The sequence below is a fragment of the Schistocerca gregaria genome, chromosome 10, assembly GCF_023897955.1.
Source record: "Schistocerca gregaria isolate iqSchGreg1 chromosome 10, iqSchGreg1.2, whole genome shotgun sequence".
In the NCBI taxonomy this organism is placed as follows: Eukaryota; Metazoa; Arthropoda; class Insecta; order Orthoptera; family Acrididae; genus Schistocerca; species Schistocerca gregaria.
The window spans coordinates 127,874,461-127,897,157 of record NC_064929.1 but is presented as its reverse complement, the minus strand read 5'-3'; the positions used below and the strand labels follow the sequence as shown (position 1 = coordinate 127,897,157).

General features: G+C 44.5%; 1 protein-coding gene across 2 annotated transcripts in view; it reads left to right on the top strand.

Annotated features, from left to right (window-relative positions):
- Positions 1 to 22,697, top strand: part of LOC126293286 (collagen alpha-1(I) chain-like) — a 246,853-nt gene that overhangs the window by 70,295 nt on the left and 153,861 nt on the right. For both annotated transcript variants that reach the window (XM_049986407.1, XM_049986406.1), the window contains exon 3: positions 6,951 to 7,232. In XM_049986407.1, coding sequence (XP_049842364.1) covers positions 6,951 to 7,232 — 282 coding nt within the window. The remainder of the gene's footprint in view (positions 1 to 6,950; positions 7,233 to 22,697) is intronic.

The following is a 22,697-nucleotide window of genomic DNA, read 5'->3' as shown; positions in this document are numbered from 1 at the left end:
AATTTAGTTATGTAGTCTTGTAGCGATTAGCAGAGCCAGAGCATGTATTAGATAGTTCTGTTGCGTGATTGTGTCTATGTTGCGAGTGTCTCACGAGTTTTTTAGTGTTTTATGCGCTGTGCTAGTAGGTGAGACTACGAACAGTGGGACAATTCAAAGTTTGAATTCGAAGAGACAAGGAAAATATGAAAATCGAAATACGTATGGCACGACTTGAGTATTTTTTCACTGTATTTTTTAGTGGAACTACCGTGTAATTGTGAGTATTTAATTTAGTAATTAAAGTACCCTAAAAATAAATTGATTGCATTTTGTTTAGGCAGACTACTCCCTAGTTTTATTAGTATTAAATAGCACAATTTTATTTTCACGTTACAATCTTTTGTGAAGTTCTGTACAAATATGGAAAAGAAATGAATGGTTGGCAGTGAATGTAAAATTTTTAAAGAGCAGTGGCCATGTCAATATTTCGTGGTGGAATCAAGCAACAAACCAGTGTGTATTATTTCAATGAAGCAGTATCAGTCTTCAAAGACTATCGCACGGAGAATGGTCTGTCTGTTTATTGTGGGTAGCCGGAAGTTTAACCATAACCTTCCGCTTTGTAAAGATAGAGCTCCGCCAATGTCGCGGTGTAATGGTCGCTATAGACCTCGAAACTCAGTTGTTGGCAATATAGGTACCACCTCAAATATTTGGCGGGCCGGATACCGGAGATACCCGGCCAGCTAACGGGGGCCGGTTTGCCAGCCCTCGCGGGCCGGTTTCGGCCCGCGTGCCGTAGATTGGAGACCCCTGGCGTAAACAAGGAAGAATGAGACTGTAATGGCATTAGTGCGTAGATTAAGGTACAGGCTTTCGTGTAAAAGTAAAATTATTGAGATATCTTAGCACGTCTTCTTTAAATTTGAAAACGGCACTTAAAAAACACGCCTCCTACATCAGAGTCAGGAGTATGTTCTGGAAGCCCCCTTGAGCGTTGGGCCGTGTAGCCGGGACTGCCTCGTTCAGCTGCGAGACCTTTTGGCTGCGTCTCTCTTAACTGGCCTCGCGTTTTTGCCGCACTCCCAATTCCGGGCGTCCGATTACCGCAGCAAGTGCTGGACGCCCTTTTGTTGATGTGGCGCCTTTTTATACAAGTCACGCACACTGAGAGGGCAACCGGCTGTACAAGAATAGTATCGCTGCGTCTACGTTACATCATCCGCTACTGCATTAGTCGGAATGCACAGCATTAAAGTTCAGGGTGAATAACTAGAAAGATTAATCCTGCTGTTGCCTTCCGATCAATTTGAGTTTCTCCTTCCATAACGGTTATGCTTGCACTGAAAACGTACAGACTTTTTTTTGCTATATATTTTGCATACCTTAAAGCTCAATGGAAAAAAAAGGTTTTCTATCCATTGTTGTAGCTTAGTTTTACGAGGTACATTCAAGTTCTAAGGCCTCCGATTTTTTTCTCCGGACTGGAAAGAGATAGAAACATGCGCATTGTTTTAAAATGAGGCCGCGTTCATTTTCAATACGTCCCAGAGATGGCAGCACCGTACGGCAGATGGAATTTTACCGCCAGCGGCGAGAATGAGAGCTGTTTTAAATACTTAAAACGGCGACGTTTCCCTTACTTGAACAGCGTGCAATCATTCGTTTTCAGAATTTGTGTGGTGTGAAACCAATTGAAATTCATCGGCAGTTGAAGGAGACGTGGTGATGGAGGTATGGATGTGTCGAAAGTGCGTTTGTGGGTGCGACAGTTTAATGAGAGCAGAACATCGTGTGATAACAAAACGAAACAACCTCGGCCTCGCACAAGCCTGTCTGACGACATGATCGAGAAAGTGGAGAGAATTGTTTTGGGGGATTGCCGAATGACTGTTGTACAGGTCGCCTCCAGAGTTAGTATTTCTCTGGGTTCTGTGCACACAATCCTGCATGACGACCTGAAAATGCGAAAAGTGTCATCCAGGTGGGTGCCACGAATGCTGACGGATAACCACATGGGTGCCCGTGTGGCATGTTGGCAAGCAATGTTGACGCGCAACGACAGCACGAATGGGACTTTCTTTTCGTCGGTTGTGACAATGGATGAGACGTGGATGCCATTTTTCAGTCCAGGAACAAAGCGCCAGTCAGCTCAATGGAAGCACACAGATTCACCGCCACCAAAAAAATTTCGGGTAAGAGCCAGAACTGAAAAAATGATGGTGTCCATGTTATGGGACAGCGAGGGCGTAATCCTTACCCATTGCGTTACAAAGGCCACTACGGTAACAGGTGCATCCTACGAAAATGTTTTGAAGAACAAATTCCTTCCTGCACTGCAACAAAAACGCCCGGGAAGGGCTGCGCGTGTGCTGTTTCACCAAGACAACGCACCCGCACATCGAATTAACGTTACGCAACAGTTTCTTCGTGATAACTTTGAAGTGATTCCTCATGCTCCCTACTCACCTGGCCTGGCTCCTAGTGACTTTTGGCTTTTCCCAACAATGAAAGACACTCTCCGTGGCCGCACATTCACCAGCCGTGCTGCTATAGCCTCAGCGATTTTCCAGTGGTCAAAACAGACTCCTAAAGAAGCCTTCGCCGCTGCCATGGAATCATGGCGTCAGCGTTGTGAAAAATGTGTACGTCTGCAGGGTGATTACGTCGAGAAGTAACCCCAGTTTCATAGATTTCGGATGAGTAATTAATTAGAAAAAAAATCGGAGGCCTTAGAACTTGAATGCACCTCGTAACACTTGAGTCCCTTGCCTGTGCGCATAAACATTCACACGATGTATAAATATCACTAGTAAAATTTTATTTCAACGCTTCTTTGACACATCCATAATGCATTGTTTTACAGTGGTACACCTACCTAATATCGTGCAGGACCCTTGTGGGTAGGCAGAAGTGCTGCAACGTGTTTTCGGCACTTTAAACTGTGCCTCGCACTCGTGTTTCACTACGAAACAAAAAGCAGCGTCAGCAATTTTCATACTGCGCAATAACAGCGCAACAATCTGAGCACAAAGCTGCGAGGGCTGTGACTGTACACGATTTTTGAAGTAAAACCACTTAGCAAAAGCGTGATTAAGAAAAACGTTAACGGCTGTTAACAGGTTTGACTATCTTAAAGTTCCATTTAACGTAACTTAGTAATAATGTATCTAAGATATAAGTAGGACCTACTTCGAAGAGCGTAACAACACCAGTTGTACGCATGCTGCTGTCTCTGACCAGTCTTCGCGTTTGTCTTTGTTTATGCCAGGTTTCGGGAGACCCTCGTCACACGATATTTCATTTCATTTCATTCTTATGATGAACGAAGTATAGGTGTCAATAGAACGTTTCCTTCAAGGTAACTTATAATGTTCAAATGCAATATGTGTTCATCTTCCTATTAAAAATGAACGTCACTGATAACGTCTATAATTCATCAGATGACTGCTACTTCGGTTTTTGAGTATTGCTGTGACCCTATTGACCATTGCACATACCCTCGCAGCCGGCCGCGGTGGTCTCACGGTTCTAGGTGCGCAGTCCGGAACAGTGGGACTGCTACGGTCGCAGGTTCGAATCCTGCCACGGGCATGGATGTGTGTGATGTCCCTAGGTTAGTTAGGTTTAAGTACTTCTAAGTTCTAGGGGACTGATGACCACAGCAGTTGAGTCCCATAGTGCTCAGAGCCATTTGAACATACCCTCGCGACCTTTTTTTTTCCCTGCAAGTGCAACATTCAGTTCTCCAGTGACTTCTGTAGTACTCGCCCTCTTAGTTGTGGTCGCAATATTGTTCAGTGACCGTCTGTCGCTCTTATTCATCACACATTTTGTCCGCATTGTGACTTATCGGATGATGTTCTTCCAGAATGAGATTTTCAATTTAGCGGAGTGTGCACTGATGTGAAACTTCCTGGCAGACTAAAACTGTGGCCGTCCGGAGTTGCCAAGCGGTTCTAGGCGCTACAGTCTGCAACCGCGCGACCGCTACCGTTGCAGGTTCGAATCCTGCCTCGGGCATGGATGTGTATGATGTCCTACGGTTAGTTAGGTTTTAAGTAGTTCTAAGTTCTAGGGGATTGATGACCTCAGATGCAAAGTCCCATAGTGCTCAGAGCCATTTGAACCATTTGAACTGAAACTGTGTACCGGACCGAGACTCGAACTCGCGATCTTTGCCTTTCACGAGGAAATGCCCTACCGCCTTTTTTTTTTTGTTACTCTCATTTTTTTCGTAATTGATCGTTGTATTTGTTCGAAGCGGTCGTCCTACGACACTTGTTGATGTTCACCGTTGATACGTTAATTCAGTTTTTTTTTATTACGGAGGGCAGTTAATCCTCTGACCGATGAGCTACCGTGCCGGCCGACTGAGCTACCCAAGCACGACTCACGACCTGTCTTCACAGCTTCACTTCTGTCAGTACCTCTGTCTCCTACCTTCCAAACTTCACAGAAGCTGTCCTGCATACATTGCGCTCCTGGAAAAAAGGAGATTGCGGAGACGTGGCTTAGCCACAGCCTGGGGGATGTTTCCAGAATCCGGTTTTCACTCTGCAGCGGAGTGTGCGCTGATATAAACAGATTTAAAATGTGTGCTGGACCGAGACGCAAACTCGAGACCTTTGCCTTGCGGACACGTGCTCTACCGGTAGAGTACTTGCCCGCGAAAGGCAAAGGTACCGAGTTCGTGTCTCGATCCAGCATACAGTTTTAATTTGCCAAGAAGTTTTCGATGTTCTTCCAGTTTCCCTGTATGCTGCACAAATCTTCGACACGGTCCCTTCCTGAAACATGAAACACTTCGTCTACCTTGATTAAGGAAACACCCACTACACGAGCATATGTTCCACCACGTGTGTGCTCTGGAACCATTGGGAACCGTCGACTTACAGCAAGACTAACAATGGGAGACACGACTTTGGGATCACGAATTTACTTCGAATTTTATAGACCTTTAGTAAACCATGAAAACAACGTAATGTGCAAGTAGATCAAAAACATGGTTCAAATGGCTCTGAGCACTATGGGACTTAACATCTGAGGTCATCAGGCCCCTAGAACTAAGAACTACTTAATCCTAACTAACCTAAGGACACCACACACATACATGCCTGAGGCAGGATTCGAAATGCGACTGCAGTAGTCGCACGGTTCCGGACTGAAGTGCCGGGCGTTAAGAGTTCATGGTGGTGAAGTTGTTACTGTTGGAGACTCGTAAGACGAACGTGTGTGAGGCGACAGCTCGACTCCCACTCAAACCTTCATTTTTGTAGTAAAAGTGTGAATTCTGTGGTATTCAAAAAATTTGCACCTACACTATTCGTTCTTGCAACATTAGCAACGTCTCACCGCTGCACAGGTTAACTACCGAATGGAGCCTACCTCGCCGGCCGGAGTGGCCGAGCGGTTCTAGGCGCTACAGTCTGGAGCCGAGCGACCACTACGGTCGCAGGTTCGAATCCTGCCTTGGGCATGGATGTGTGTCATGTCCTTCGGTTAGTTAGGTTTAATTAGTTTTAAGTCCTAGGCGACTGATGACCTTAGAAGTTAAGTCGCATAGTGCTCAGAGCCATTCAAACAATTTATGTCTGTCGATTTCGTTCTGTTAAGAGTGACGTGTTGAGTTCTATCTTCAAGAAAGATTGAATCCAATCGCAAGTCTGCCATGGCATGGCTTGAAGCCCAGTTACATTACAGGTCCAACAATACAAGTCTGCATGTGAACCCTTCACGGCAGTCTATGGTGGTCCCCTTATGGTGTTCAAATGGTTCAAATGGCTCTGAGCACTATGGGACTCAACTGCTGTGGTCATAAGTCCCCTAGAACTTAGGACTACTTAAACCTAACTAACATAAGGACACCACACACATCCATGCCCGAGGCAGGATTCGAACCTGCGACCGTAGCGTTCGCGCGGTTCCGGACTGAGCACCTAGAACCGCTAGACCACCGCGGCCGGCACCTTATGGTGTTGAGTAGGTCTTTCGACATAACGTTATGAACAGTGAGGAATTTGCAATGAACTGCATTTTGATTTACAAGTACAGATGGCACAAAGACTAGTTGCATTACAGGTCCCAGAGTTTAGATCCCATGTTGACACCTGAGGGCAGCTTTTGGTGGTCTTTATCATCTTACGCCTTTGGCCTAGCATTCGATACACAGTTCTCAGCGGGACTCATCTGCAGAAGCAGCATTTCCTAAAGATGGCGAACAGTTGGATCGCCGAAATATCGAGTCAAGTTGATTTTAGGATCTGACAGCAAACCCGAAGAGACTTTCAAGACTTATTACGCCGGGAAAGCCTACGTAATCACATTCGATACACAAGTTGAACTGTGACACTCATCAGGAATGTACCATGAATTACACTTTCACATCTAAATGAAGATGGTTCAATGCCCTTTTTCTGAAGAATACTCAGTATTGTAGAACACTCAGTATAATTTCTTTTATTGAAACTTAACTACACTTCTCGAACAATCACTATATACACACAAAGAAAACAAATAACATGTAGACGACCATTCATCAAGAGCGTCAGTGAGGTCTGCGGGAGCTGGTCCTGGCTCAGTGGAGAACTGGCTGCACTGCTGCTGCGCTGGCATTATAAAGCCGGCGGAGGACGGCATAGTACTCCGACTTTCCCTGTATCTGTGAGGAGACAGCTGCAGAAAAAGGTTCGCATTAGTCCCTAGCAAATTCTGTTTGTTTTGAAGAATTGTTTTCCTCTTGGTTGCGCCTGCAAGTGCTTGTGTATGTTGTATGGTACGCAAGGGTGTCTCGAGTGTAGTCTGCATGGCAGGGGCCGTCTGTGGCAGACGTAACATGTTCAGTGTAAGTCCACTTACTGCTCCCTGAGGACAGCGTTAGGTGACTGTTTTTCATCACGTCGTCCAGCAAGCCACTCGCGACTTGCTTCCACATGGTGGGCTAACTGGCTGCGCTGTGTGTCCCACAGTGGAGGTGGAGGCCACAACGCCGCCGCCGACGCCACCTCCTCCGCCGCCGACGCCGCGCCGTCCGCCCCCGCCGCCTCCCACGCCTGTGGCGGTACCTCGGTTCCCACCGTCGCCCCCGCCAGAGCCGGAGCCACCGGCGACCCCACCCCCGCCACCACCCCCGCCCCCGCGACGGCAGCCTGTACCAGCCACTCCACCACCCACGCCGCCTCCGGTCAAAGAGCCGCCGCAGCCGCCGTCTGGTATCCCCTCAGCCTCCAGAGTGGAGCCAGTCATCCCGGGTGAGTACTGCAAGACTTGCACTAATTCAGTTTCTGTTCCCTGCATGCAGTATGGAGAGAAGGCCTGGCGCTCAATTAGCTGATACTGTAATTCCGTCTCAGACGCTAGCGCGTTTTGCCACAGCAATACGTTGATCGACCGACATTTCTCAGTTTTTCTGAATGCTGAGATCAGCAAGTGGAGATCCCTGAACAACATCCTACCTCTAAGATCACTCCTCGTTCCCCTTTCTGTTTGATTCATATGTCCACATTCCACTTAGGAATGGAGGATACCGATGAGAAAACCGGTATTCGGTTACATCGTTTTTTTTTTTTTTTAGTTTAACCGGACTATTGCGTAACCATATACCGGGTGATCAAAAAGTCAGTATAAATTTGAAAACTGAATAAATCACGGAATAATGTAGATAGAGAGGTACAAATTGACACACATGCTTGGAATGACATGGGGTTTTATTAGAACCAAAAAAATACAAACATTCAAATAATGTCCGACAGATGGCACTTCATCTGATCAGAATAGCGATAATTAGCATAACAAAGTAAGACAAAGCAAAGATGATGTACTTTACAGGAAATGCTCAATATATCCGCCATCATTCCTCAACAATAGCTGTTGTGAACAGCACTGTAAAGCATGTCCGGAGTTATGGTGAGGCATTGGCGTCGGATGTTGTCTTTCAGCATCCCTAGAGATGTCGGTCGATTACGATACACTTGCGACTTCATGTAACCCAAAAGCCAATATCGCACGGACCTGGGAGGCCAAGCATGACGAAAGTGGCGGCTGAGCAGACGATCATCACCAAACGACGCGCGCAAGAATCTTTAACGCGTCTAGCAATACTTTGTTTTTTTTGTTCTAATTAAACCCCATGTCATTCCAAGTATGTGTGTCAATTTTTACCTATCTATCTAAATTATTCCGTGGTTTATTAAGTTTTCAAATTTTTACTGACTTTTTGATCACCTGGTATATGAAGATAGTAACTGTTCTCGAAAGAACAGATATCATAGATGAGCGAGCAGCTTCTCTCGAATAAATGATAATTAATTGAAACCCTCAGCTGCCGATCGGTGTTGTTGATATACCTTGATGGGGACAGCTGAAAATGTGTGTCCCGACCGGGACTCGAACCTTGGATGGCAGACGCTCTATTCATCTGAGCCACCGAGGACACAGATGAATAGCGCGACTGCAGGGACTTACCCCTTGCACGCTTCCCGCGAGACCCACATTCCCAACTATCCACAATCTGGCCGGCTTCGAGTCGCGGTGGGGGCACACATTTTCAGCTGTCTCCATCGAGGTATAACAACAACACCTGTCGGTAGCTGAGGGTGTCAATTAAATATCATTTAAACCGGACATTTAAAACCGCCCAAAGTAACTTGTTTCTGACATAACCAATTTTAGATCTTTATTCCTGTAATTTCCTTTGCCAAACGTAGAAATATAACAAAAATTGAAGAATTTTGAATGCTCAGGCTCAAGATACACAGAATCAAAATATGAAATGAAGCAGGCAAAGAAAAGAAAACTTAGCCCACCCACCGTTCGCTGCTTCTCTCGAAAAGCGGTAAGTGGCTGAATGGTATAAAAAATCACCATTATTCTCCTATAGATTGTAATTTTTTGAAACTCTGCTGAAAAATCACAGTGTAATCGAGGATTATACCACTATTTCAACATTACAAACAGTCAGTGCTAAAGATGGAAATCTGCGATTGAAGAACTCTACTATTCGTGTTAATTTTTCCGTTTTCAAGAGCGACAAGCAGATAAAGGCATGTTATGTGGGCACAGGCAGTTTTTGGTAACTGTGAATGAACTGGAAACGTCTAACTTTTCTACTTAAATTTTGCCATAAATTCGTTGTCGCTTCTCCCGTTTTTAACTTTTTAAAGCAAATGCAACACTCTACTTAATTGATGCTACACTTCGTAAAAACTTCCAGACTAGGGATGGTGCTATCATGTACTACATCAGATGTTGTACGACGACAACGTGAAATTACCATATGGAACAGACGCGGCAAATCTTGCACGCTGAGTATTATCCACACTGAAGAGCCAAAGAAACTCGGACACCTGCCTAATATCGTGTAGGACACACGCGAGCACTCAGACGTGCCACAACACGACGTGGTATGGACTCGACTAATGTCTGAAGTAGTGCTGGAGGGAACTGGCACGATGAATGCTGCAGGACTGTCCGTAAATCCGTAAGAGTACGAGAGGGTGGAGATCTATCCTGAACAGCACGTTGCAAGGCATCACAGATATGATCGATCAATAATGTTCATGTCTGGGGAGTTTGGTGGCCAACGGAAGTGTTTAAACTCAGAAGAGGGTTCCTAGAGCCACTCTGTAGCATTTCTGGAAGTGTGGGGTGTTGCATTGTCCTGCTGGAATTATCCACATCCGTCGGAATGCACAATGAATATGAATGGATGCAGGTGATCAGACAGGATGCTTAAACACGTGTTAGAGTCGTATTTAGACTTATCAGGGGTCCCATATCACTCCAACTGCACACGCCCCACATCAATACAGAGCCTCCACCAGCTTGAACAGTCCTCTGCTGACCTCCAGGGTCCATGGATTAATGAGGTTGTCTCCATACCCGTACACGTCCATCTGCTCGGTCGCAGGTTCGAATCCTGCCTCGGGTATGGATGTGTGTGATGTCCCTAGGTTAGTTAGGTTTAAGTAGTTCTAAGTCTAGGGGACTGATGACCTGAGAAGTTAAGTCCCATAGTGCTCAGAGCTATTTGAACCATTTGAGCTTTTTCCATTTCTTACAACATCGCAATATTTCGAAGCAATGCAAGTATTAGCAATAAAAATTACTCGTTGTTTAAAAAATAGGATGATTTAGAAACGAAAAATTTAGCAATGCTGCTAAGGCTAACTGATATTTCGGTTTTCATGAGACAAAATAAATACCGCTAAATACCGGTTATTCAAAACAAAAATACCGGTATCGGTTTTAACTGTTCGGTTTCTCCCATCCGTGACTCCATTTACTATCTCGCAAAAAATCCAGTGTGCAGGTAAACTGGCATTGAAACATCATCCAGTACTGCGAGCGTACATTCTCAAGTGACCTTGCCATATTGTACTGTTTCTTAACGATGTCGGTGCGGAGACAAGAGATCTGTGAAAGTGTTAATTGTTAAAGATTATTTATATAAAATCTTTTAATAGTCCAGATGGCAATATTTCAATAATTATACACTACTAGTTTCAGCTGAGCAATCAGCCATCTTTAGTTCCAAAACGCTTCAGAAAATTGACATAAATGGGCAAACATTGTAGAGCACACTGGAAAGTTTAACAAGAGGTAAATGGAGGCAAACACAAACCAACTGATAAAATGAGAGTGGTGTCTAATCACAACGTTAGATGAAAGCACCCGGTCGGTGTGGCCGAGCGGTTCTACGCGCTTCAGTCCGGAACCGTGCGACCGCTAAGGTCGCAGGTTCGAATCCTGCCTCGGGCATGGATGTGTGTGATGTCCTTAGGTTAGTTAGGTTTAAGTAGTTCTAAGTTCTAGGGGACTGATGACCTCAGAAGTTAAGTCCCATAGTGCTCAGAGCCATCTGAACCAGCCAGATGAAGGCAGGTTGTCATCAATAAAATACATGCTTGTGGACGGGAGTGACTACTGGGAAGGTTTCCTGTGTTACAAATCGATGGAACATTACGCAAGCAATACATAAAAAAATGTAAATAAACCAAATAATAGCTAATATGACATAATGCACCAATTGTAAATTTATGAAGAGAAACCGTTCTTACTCAAAGACATAAGAACGTCATACGCACTGTTCAGTAACGCTGCGCCACTTAATAACATTTGCCACGTGCACAATACAAAGCGTTGAGACCGAGTGCGCAATATCAGTTAATCAGTTCGTTGCTCAAAACTGGGCACATATCACTGCTGTTGACTCATACAGGTGAAAGTCTGCTCACGGTTCTCTTTGGGTATATAACACATGTCGTTATTCTACATCTACGTCTACATGGATACTCAGCAAATCACATTTAAGTGGCTGGCAGAGGGTTCATCGAACCACCTTCACACTTCTCTGTTATTCCAGTCTCGTACAGAGTGCGGAAAAAACGAACACCTATGTCTTTCCATGTGAGCTCTGATCTGCCTTATTTTCTCCCTATGTAGGTCGGTGTCAAAAAATATTTTCGCATTCGGAGTAGAAAGTTGGGGATCGAAATTTCGTGAGAAGAATTCCGCAGCAACGGAAAACGTCTTTGTTTCAATAATATTCACCCCAAATAATGTATCATTTCAGTGACACACTCTCCCCTGTTTCGCGATAATACAAAGCGTGCTGCTCTTCTTAGAACTTTTTCGATGTACTCCGCCAACATATCTGTTAAGGATCCCGCGACGTGTAGTAGTATTCTAAAAGAGGTAGTGTAGACAGTCTCTTTAGTAGATCTGTTACATTTTCTAAGTGTGCTGCCAATAAAACGCACTCTTTGCTTAGCCTTCCCCACAACATTTTATATGCGTTCCTTCCAATTTTAGTTGTTTGTTATTGTAATTCCTATGTATTTAGTTGCATTTACCGTCTTTGGATTTGACTGATTCATCGTGTAACCGAAGTTTAACGGATTCATGTGGATGAACTTACACTTTTCGTTATTTAGGGCCAGTTGCCAATGTTCGCACCATACAGATATCTTTTCTAAATCGGTTTGCAATTTGTTTAAGATCTTCTGATGACTTTATTAGTCGATAGATGACAGCGTTATCTGCAAAAAAACCTAAGACGGCTGCTCATATTGTCTCCCAAATCGTTTATACAGATAAGGAACAGCAAAGGGCCTGTAACACTACCTTATTAAATGGTACGATGTTGCTGTATGGCCAGCTGGGATGGCGGAGCGGTTCTTGGGGCTATCGTCTGGAACCGCGCAACTGCTACGATCGCAGGTTCGAATCCTGCCTCGGACATGGATGTGTGTGATGTCCCTAGGTTAGTTAGGTTTAAGTAGTTCTAAGTTCTAGGGGACTGATGAGCTCGGTAAGTCCCATAGTGAACCGTTTTGTTGCTGTATGATGCTCTTATGTATTTCAATGACAAATGTTGTAAATGGTTCAAATGGCTCTGAGCGCTATGGGACTTAACATCTATGGTCATCAGTCCCCTAGAACTTAGAACTACTTAAACCTAAGGACATCACATAACACACAGTCATCACGAGGCAGAGAAAATCCCTCACCCCGCCGGGAATCGAACCCGGGCGTGGGAAGCGAGAACGCTACCGCACGACCACAAGCTGCGGACAGAAATGTTGTACTTTACATACTTACGCTGGTGTAATGACGCAATACGTCACCTATGTTATTACTTGGTTTATTTGCATTTTTAGGTATTGCTTATTTACTGTTTTATCGATTTAAAACATGCAAAGCCTTTTCTGTAGTCGCCTTCGTGCACAAGCACTTTTAGGATTGATGATAAATATAAATGTCGTGTCACTAGGGCCTCCCGTCGGGTTGACAGTTCGCACGGTGCAAGTCTTGCGATTTCACGCCCCTTCGGCGATTTGCGTCATTAGGACAGCACAACAACCAGTGCCTGAGCGGAGAAAATGTCAAATGTCCGACCGTGCTGGGAATCGAACCCGGGCCCTTAGGATTGACATTCTCTCGCGCTGACCACTCAGCTACCGGGGGCGGACAGTACTGATGATAATGTGTCTTCAGCCAATCTTGTGATTAGACACTGCACTCATTTTATTAACTGATATGTACGCTGACCAGCCACTTTCATTGATATTTTAAATATTTGATTGTGATCCAGCAACTGTACGCTATTTAATTACAGGACATATACACAGCCACTTCGGTTGCACAAAATTCTGTTTGACGAGACCACTTTTGCTCAGACGTTTTAAACCATGGTGTGATTATACACTCCTGGAAATGGAAAAAAGAACACATTGACACCGGTGTGTCAGACCCACCATACTTGCTCCGGACACTGCGAGAGGGCTGTACAAGCAATGATCACACGCACGGCACAGCGGGCACACCAGGAACCGCGGTGTTGGCCGTCGAATGGCGCTAGATGCGCAGCATTTGTGCACCGCCGCCGTCAGTGTCAGCCAGTTTGCCGTGGCATACGGAGCTCCATCGCAGTCTTTAACACTGGTAGCATGCCGCGACAGCGTGGACGTGAACCGTATGTGCAGTTGACGGACTTTGAGCGAGGGCGTATAGTGGGCATGCGGGAGGCCGGGTGGACGTACCGTCGAATTGCTCAACACGTGGGGCGTGAGGTCTCCACAGTACATCGATGTTGTCGCCAGTGGTCGGCGGAAGGTGGGACCGGACCGCAGCGACGCACGGATGCACGCCAAGACCGTAGGATCCTACGCAGTGCCGTAGGGGACCGCACCGCACCGCCAAATTAGTGACACTGTTGCTCCTGGGGTATCGGCGAGGACCATTCGCAACCGTCTCCATGAAGCTGGGCTACGGTCCCGCACACCGTTAGGCCGTCTTCCACTCACGCCCCAACATCGTGCAGCCCGCCTCCAGTGGTGTCGCTACAGGCGTGAATGGAGGGACGAATGGAGACGTGTCGTCTTCAGCGATGAGAGTCGCTTCTGCCTTGGTGCCAATGATTGTCGTATGCGTGTTTGGCGCCGTGCAAGTGAGCGCCACAAACAGGACTGCATACGAGCGAGGCACACAGGGCCAACACCCGGCATCATGGTGTGGGGAGCGATCTCCTACACTGGCCGTACACCTCTGGTGATCGTCGAGGGGACACTGAATAGTGCACGGTACATCCAAACCGTCATCGAACCCATCGTTCTACCATTCCTAGACCGGCAAGGGAACTTGCGGTTCCAACAGGACAATGCACGTCCGCATGTATCCCGTGCCACCCAACGTGCTCTAGAAGGTGTAAGTCAACTACCCTGGCCAGCAAGATCTCCGGATCTGTCCCCCATTGAGCATGTTTGGGACTGGATGAAGCGTCGTCTCACGCGGTCTGCACGTCCAGCACGAACGCTGGTCCAACTAAGGCGCCAGGTCGAAATGGCATGGCAAGCCGTTCCTCAGGACTACATCGAGCATCTCTACGATCGTCTCCATGGGAGAATAGCAGCCTGCATTGCTGCGAAAGGTGGATATACACTGTAATAGTGCCGACATTGTGCATGCTCTGTTGCCTGTGTCTATGTGCCTGTGGTTCTGTCAGTGTGATCATGTGATGTATCTGACCCCAGGAATGTGTCAATAAAGTTTCCCCTTCCTGGGACAATGAATTCACGGTGTTCTTATTTCAATTTCCAGGAGTGTACATGTATTCCATGTAAGTTTTTATTCTGACGAAGATTGCCCTAGTACAATCGAAACAATAATTGTGCGCAACGAAGTGGCTATATATACACGTCCTTTAATTGATGATGATGATGAGGTCCCACAGCCTGAGGGGCGTAGGGGACGATGCGGGAGACCCTCACCGCTGTACTAGGCAAGGTCCTAGCGGAAGTGGTTTGCCGTTGCCTTCCTCCGACCGTAATGGGGGTGAATGATGATGACGAAGACGACACAACACCATCCAGTCATCCTGAAGCAGGAAAAATCTCGGACCACGCTGGGAATCGAACCCGGGACCCCGTGCGCGGGAAGCGAGAAGGCTACCTCCTGCTGTGGCTAGCTGCGCTAGGTTTCTAGGTTGAGAACTCTTGGCGCGAACAACCCGATCGAAGTGGTCCCACGGATTCTCGATTGGGTTTCAATCCGGGGAGTGTGGTGGCCAAGGCAGTACAGTGAACTCATCCTGCTGCTCTTTGAACTACGCAGGCACACTGCGACCTGTGTGTCACGTTGCATTGTCGTGCTGGTTGATGCCATCCTGCCGAGGAAAAACAGGCTGCGTATACTCTATGTGATCAAAAGTATCCGGATACCCCTAAAAACAGTGTGAAACGGGCCTTAGGAAGTCACTCAGCAGGCTGTGGAATCGGCCGTGGTGGAGCACGCACTGTGTGGGGCAACCATACAATAAAATTCGCCGTCACGGAAGTTCTGGATGTTGAGAACAACCATCGCGTCCGCTTCATCAGAGAAGCTGCAGAAATACACAAACACACAGTTTCAACAAGAAGGAAGCCTCAAGATGAACAGATCCTGGATTCCCGCCATCAACAGAACAGGCACTGCAAAGGGTATACTACGCCTTCCACATCGCTGGCAACGGGTTCTACAGAACACTGGTGACTACTTTGAAGGACAATAACAGATTCTAAGATGTAACTCTTTTGTATCGGTTGTGAATAAATAGTTGCCACTGCGCAAACAGGCACGACGTAAAACACAAAAGCATATTTTTGAAGTGTTAAATCGGATATAGGTTTCCTTAGTTTAGGTTCTGCTAAAGACATTTTGTAAGTGTCAAAATTACCTTAGTATGGAGAGATGAATAACACGTGAACAATGGTCACCGCTCCTAACAAACACATCCCATCTTCAAATTTCAATATTAGGGCCACGAGTTAGATCTTAAATTCCCATCAGTTAGAAAACATCAAGAAATGGAATTTTATTTGCTCGAGCGATAATCGCTGTAGAGGTCAATGACACACCGGTGAGGAAGTGCTTTATGAAAGAATATTACGCTCTGAGGCAAATGTAAGTTAACGAAAAACTTGAATTTGACATTTTAAAGCAACACTGTGGAGCAATAATGTTTTTATCTTTCTCAGAACTTTTTACTTCTATCCATTGAAATTAAAAAAATTATGTTCTGGATTTACTATGTAATAGTACCAACTAGAGTGAATAAACATTGTTCGCGTTTTAAGTTTGTAATAACTGACATAATTTATTGCTAATAAAACCAAGAAACGCTCGCAAATTCATCTAAAATGAAATCTGTTCACAAAACATGTACTTATCCGGGTGTGATTTGATACACTGCCATGCTTAAAATGTATGCTCTAACGTATTGACTCGATTTTATGTTATTATTATTTGTGTACTACTACATACTGTATGACGAAGCCAGCCAGAGTGGCCGAGCGGTTCTAGGCGCTACAGTCTGGAACCACGCGACCGTTACGGTCGCAGGTTCGAATCCTGCCTTGGGCGTGGATGTGTGTGATGTCCTTAGGTTGTTAGGTTTAAGTAGTTCTAAGTTCTAGGGGACTGATGAACTCAAAAGTTAAGTCCCATAGTGCTCAGAGCCATTTGAACCTTTTTTTTTAAATATATATATATATATATATATATATATATATATATATATATATATATATATATATATATATATATATATATATATATTTATGACGAAGCCAATATCACTGTTGAACCGACAAATCAGTGAACCACATAGACTTTGATGAATTTAATACAGTTTTAACAAGTTGCAGTAACACATTGCCCATGCTTCAGTTGGAAATTTACATCTAAATACACTCGAAGAAAAAAGTAAATAGGAAAGAAAACCATGCACCATGGAGATGTTATCCAAATAGGGTGGAAATCAGTGGATGTGATGTACACATAGAGGAAAGTTGTGTCAAGTTCTTTCCCATTAGCACTGGTTGGAGAGCCCCTCCTATAATGCTACAAATGTTCTCATTTGGAGGGGAGACCCGGGTAGTTGGTTTGGGGGAGGGGACCAAACAGTGAAGTCGTTGGTCCCATCAGATTAGGGAAGGATGGGGAACGAAGTCAGCCGTGCCCTTTCAAAAGAACCATCCCGGATATGGCAACCTTGCTGGAGAGGTAGGGTTTGACGAGCTTGAAGACATGTGTGGGTTGGCATTATATTGCTGAAATGTAAACCCAGGATTGCTTGTCCTGAAGGACAACAAAAAAGATTGAAGAATTCATTGATGTACTGCTGCTTTGCAAGGGTGCCATAGATTGCAAAGGGGTCCTGGTATGAAATATAGTGGCATCTCGAACTGTCATCACTGGTTGCCACGTGGTGTGGCAGGTGACAGTCAGATTGGTATATTACCACTTTCTGAGGGTCTCCAAACAGCGTGGAATCTCATTGACTGGAGAAGATTGTCTTCAGTGATGAGCCCTGCTTTGAATTCAGCTCCGATGACCAGTGAAGATGTGTCTGGAGACATTCCACGCTGCGGTGGGATGCTAAGTTGATTGTCGCCTGCTGTATGGCCCAAAAACCTGGAGTGATAGACTGAGGTGCTATTTCTTCTCATTGTTGTTGTTGTTGTTGTTGTTGTCTTCAGTCCTGAGACTGGTTTGATGCAGCTCTCCATGCTACTCTATCCTGTGCAAGCTGCTTCATCTCCCAGTACCTACTGCAACCTACATCCTTCTGAATCTGCTTAGTGTACTAATCTCTCGGTCTCCCTCTACGATTTTTACCCTCCACACTGCCCTCCAACGCTAAATTGGTGATCCCTTGATGCCTCAAAACATGTCCTACCAACCGATCCCTTCTCGTAGTCAAGTTGTGCCACAAACTTCTCCCTAATCCTATTCAATACCTCCTCATTAGCTACGTGATCTATCCACCTTATCTTCAGTATTCTTCTGTAGCACCACATTTCGAAAGCTTCTATTCTCTTCTTGTCCAAACTAGTTATCGTCCATGTTTCACTTCCATACATAGCTACACTCCAAACAAATACTTTCAGAAATGACTTCCTGATACATAAATCTATATTCGATGTTAACAAATTTCTCTTCTTCAGAAACGCTTTCCTTGCCATTGCCAGTCTACATTTTATATCCTCTCTACTTCGACCATCATCAGTTATTTTACTTCCTAAATAGCAAAACTCCTTTACTACTTGAAGTGTCTCATTTCCTAATCTAATTCCCTCAGCATCACCCGATTTGATTTGACTACATTCCATTATCCTCGTTTTGCTTTTGTTGATGTTCATCTTATATCCTCCTTTCAAGACACTGTCCATTCCGTTCAACTGCTCTTCCAAGTCCTTTGCCGTCTCTGACAGAATTACAATGTCATCGGCGAACCTCAAAGTTTTTACTTTGTCTCCATGAATTTTAATACCTACTCCAAATTTTTCTTTTGTTTCCTTTACTGCTTGCTCAATATACAGATTGAATAACATCGGGGAGAGGCTACAACCCTGTCTCACTCCTTTCCCAACCACTGCTTCCCTTTCATGCCCCTCGACTCTTATGACTGCCGTCTGGTTTCTGTAGAAATTGTAAATAGCCTTTCGCTCCCTGTATTTTACCCCTGCCACCTTTAGAATTTGAAAAAGAGTATTCCAGTCAACATTGTCAAACGTAGGTTTGCCTCACAGTAAGGTCAGTATTGCCTCACGTGTTCCAACATTTCGACGGAATCCAAACTGATACTCCCCGAGGTCCGCATCTACCAGTTTTTCCATTCGTCTGTAAAGAATTTGCGTTAGTATTTTGCAGCTGTGACGTATTAAACTGATAGTTCGGTAATTTTCACATCTGTCAGCACCTGCCTTCTTTGGGTTTGGAATTATTATATTCTTCTTGAAGTCTGAGGGTATTTCGCCTGTCTCATACATCTTGCTCACCAGCTGGTAGAGTTTTGTCATGACTGGCTCTTCCAAGGCCGTCAGTAGTTCTAATGGAATGTTGTCTACTCCGGGGGCCTTGTTTCGACTCAGGTCTTTCAGTGCTCTGTCAAACTCTTCATGCAGTATCGTATCTCCCATTTCGTCTTCATCTACATCCTCTTCCATTTCCATAATATTGTCCTCAAGTACTTCACCCTTGTGTAAACCTTCTATATACTCCTTCCACCTTTCTGCCTTCCCTTCTTTGCTTAGAACTGGGTTGCCATCTGAGCTCTTGATATTCATACACGTGGTTCTCTTCTCTCCAAAGGTCTCTTTAATTTTCCTGTAGGCAGTATCTATCTTACCTCTAGTGAGATAAGCCTCTACATCCTTACATTTGTCCTCTAGCCATCCCTGTTTAGCCATTTTGCACTTCCTGTCGATCTCATTTTTGAGACGTTTGTATTCCTTTTTGCCTGCTTCATTTACTGCATTTTTATATTTTCTCCTTTCATCAATTAAATTCAATATTTCTTCTGACAAAATTTGGCACGATATCCCTCAGGAGGATGTCCAACAATCTATGAATCAATGGCAAGTCAAATAACTGCTTGCATAAAGGCCAGTGGCGATCCAACACTTCATTGACTTGCTCAGTTTGTGAAGCCCTTTCTCTTGAATAAAGCATCCAGTATTTCTGAAATTGTAATCATCAGTTTGACCATGCAATCACATCTACCAATTTCCATCCCATTTGGATAATTCCTTCATGGTCCATGTTTTGCTAAAATCTAAAGTAGCTCGGCATGGCACTACTTGTATATAAAGATTACTCAATTGAAAGCCCTTCCAGAACTGGGCAGCATAATGTCTGTATACTCAAAATGGTGGATGTGAACTCACTAATTATATGCTATGTGCTCAAAAGTATCCGGACCCCCAAAGACATACGTTTTTCATATTAGGCGCATTGTGCTGCCACCTACTGGCAGGTATTCCATATCAGCGACCTCAACTGCCATTAGACATTGTAAGAGAGCAGACTGAGGCACTCCGCGGAACTCATGGACTTCAAACTTAGTCAGGTGACTGGGCGTCACTTGTGTCATACACACTCCTAAACATTGTCCACTGTTAGTGATGGGATAGTGAAGTGGAAACGTGAAGGGACACGTGCAGTACAGAAGCGTACAGGCTAACCCCACGTGTTGACTGACAGAGACTGCTGACAATTGAAGAAGGTTGTAATGTGTAATAGGCAGACGTCTATCCAGACCATCACACAGGAATTCCAAACTGCATCAGGATCCACTGCAAGGCAGTTAGGCAGGAGGTAAGAAAACTTCATGGTCAAGTGGCTGCTCATAAGCCACACATCACACCGGTAAATGCCAAACAAAGCTTTGCTTCGTGTAAGGAGCATAAACATTGATCGTTTGAACACTGGAAAAACATTGTATGGAGTGACAAATTGTGGTTCCCAATGTGGTGCTCCGATGGTATGGCGAATGCCTGGAGAACGTCTCTGCCATCATGTGTAGTGCCAACAGTAAAATTTGGAGGTGGTGGTGTTATGGTGTGGTCGTGTTTTTCATGGATGGGGCTTGCTCCCCATGTTTTGCATGGCAGTATCACAGCACGGGGCTACATTGATGTTTTAAGCACCTTCTTGCTTCCCACTGTTGAAGAGCAATTTGGGGATGACTATTGCATTTTTCAGCATGATCAAGCACGAATTCATAATATACGGCCTGTGGCAGAGTGGTTACACAACAATAACATCCCTGTGATGGCCTGGCCTGCTCAAAGTCCTGGCCTGAATCCTACAGAACACATTTGGGATTTTTCGGAATGCCGACTTCGTGCCAGGCCTCATCGACTGACATCGATACCTCTCCTCAGTGCAGCACTCCGAGAAGAATGGACTGCCATTCCCCAAGAAACCTTCTATCACCTGATTGAACGTATGCCTGCGGGAGTAGAAGCTGTAATCAAGGCTAAGGGTGGGCCAACACCATATTGAATTCCAGCATTACCGATGGTGGGTGCCATGAACTTGTAAGACACTTTCAGCCAGGTGTCCGTACACTTTTGATCACAGAGTGTATACATGTAATTGTACTTCACTGTAGCTGGGCTCAGACTGATTGTGGTGTTTTCTACACACAAGTAGGAATGTTATCACAAAATATTAAAATACAAAGTTATTACATTTTCAATATTAACATACAAGATGGGGCTGATAACTGATCTGTATCTATATCTGTCCTCTCTAAGCTGTCCTGTGGTGGTTAGCGGGGGTACTTTGTGAAGCAGTGTCTTTTCTCCCCTTGCCTGTTTTGGTCACAAATGGCTTGGAAGAACAACAATTGCTGGTAAGCATCCGTGTGGGCTCAAATTTCTCTAATTTCCACTTTGTGGTCATTTTGAAAGATGTAAATAGTAGTAAGCAATACATTTGTTGACTCTTCTAGGAATGTACACTCTCCGAACTTTAACAGTAAGCCACACTGTGGAGCAGGAGCCTCTCTTGCAACATCTGCTACCGAATTTGGCTGATAATCTCTGTTACACTTTCGTGCTTACTTAGTGAACCTGTAACAAAACATGCTGCTCTTCTTTGGATCTTCAGTATTTCCCCTAACAATCCTATCTAGTACGCATCTCATATTGACTAGCTTTATTCAAGTATTGGTTAAACATATATAAATTAGGGCAAGAAGTTATTTTGTTTAATATGGATTTAACAATGTCCAGGTAGCCTAAATGATGATAGGTTCTATCTTATGTATTGGAATACTGGAATTTTGGCAGTGCACTTTTATCTCCAGGATTTAGCAGAATTGTTCTGGTAACTCAGATTTTCTAATTGAAATATTTCATTAACTAACATACTATCCCTGTAAAAATATAAATTTTTGAACGAAGAAAAGTCAGGTCTATGATATAGTTACACTGGATTTTCAAAAGCACGAGTTTAAAGAGAGGAACATTGTTGAATACTAGTGATAACAATAATTTTGAATAGAGGTAACCTGTGAAATACCCAGGACATAAAACTTTCAAATAAGACACGTCAGTCATAAAATATTAATGGTGTTAAATTTTCGCTCTTAAATTTTGCACATTTCTTTAAATAAAATATTTGTGATCAACTACTTACACTATGTTATCTGCTGCATGTAAATTAAATAATGATAATAATAATAACATCATCATCATCATCATTTAAGACTGATTATGCCTTTCAGTGTTCAGTCTGGAGCATAGCCGCCTTATAAAGTTCCTCCATGATCCCCTATTCAGGGCTAACATTGGTGACTCTTCTGATATTAAACCTATTACTTCAAAATCATTCTTAACCTAATCCAGGTACCTTCTCCTTGGTCTGCCCCGACTCCTCCTACCCTCTACTGCTGAACCCATGAGTCTCTTGGGTAACCTTGCTTCTCCCATGCGTGTAACATGACCCCACCATCTAAGCCTGTTTGCCCTGACTGCTACATCGATAGAGTTCATTCCCAGTTTTTCTTTGATTTCCTCATTGTGGACACCCTCCTGCCATTGTTAACATCTACTAGTACTTGCAATCATCCTAGCTACTTTCATATCCGTAACCTAAACCTTGTTGATAAGGTAAGCTGAATCGACCCATCTTTCACTCCCCTACAACAAAGTTGGTTGAAAATTTGAACCGTGCACAGATAACTTAGTCTCGGTCCTGACTTCCTTCTTGCAGAAGAGAGTAGATCGTAGCTGAGTGCTCACTGCATTAGCTTTGCTACACCTCACTTCCAGTTCTTTCACTATGTTGCCATCCTGTGAGAATATGCATCTTAAGTACTTGAAACTGTCCACCTGTTCTAACTTTGTTCCTCCTATTTGGCACTCAATCCGTTTATATTTCTTTCC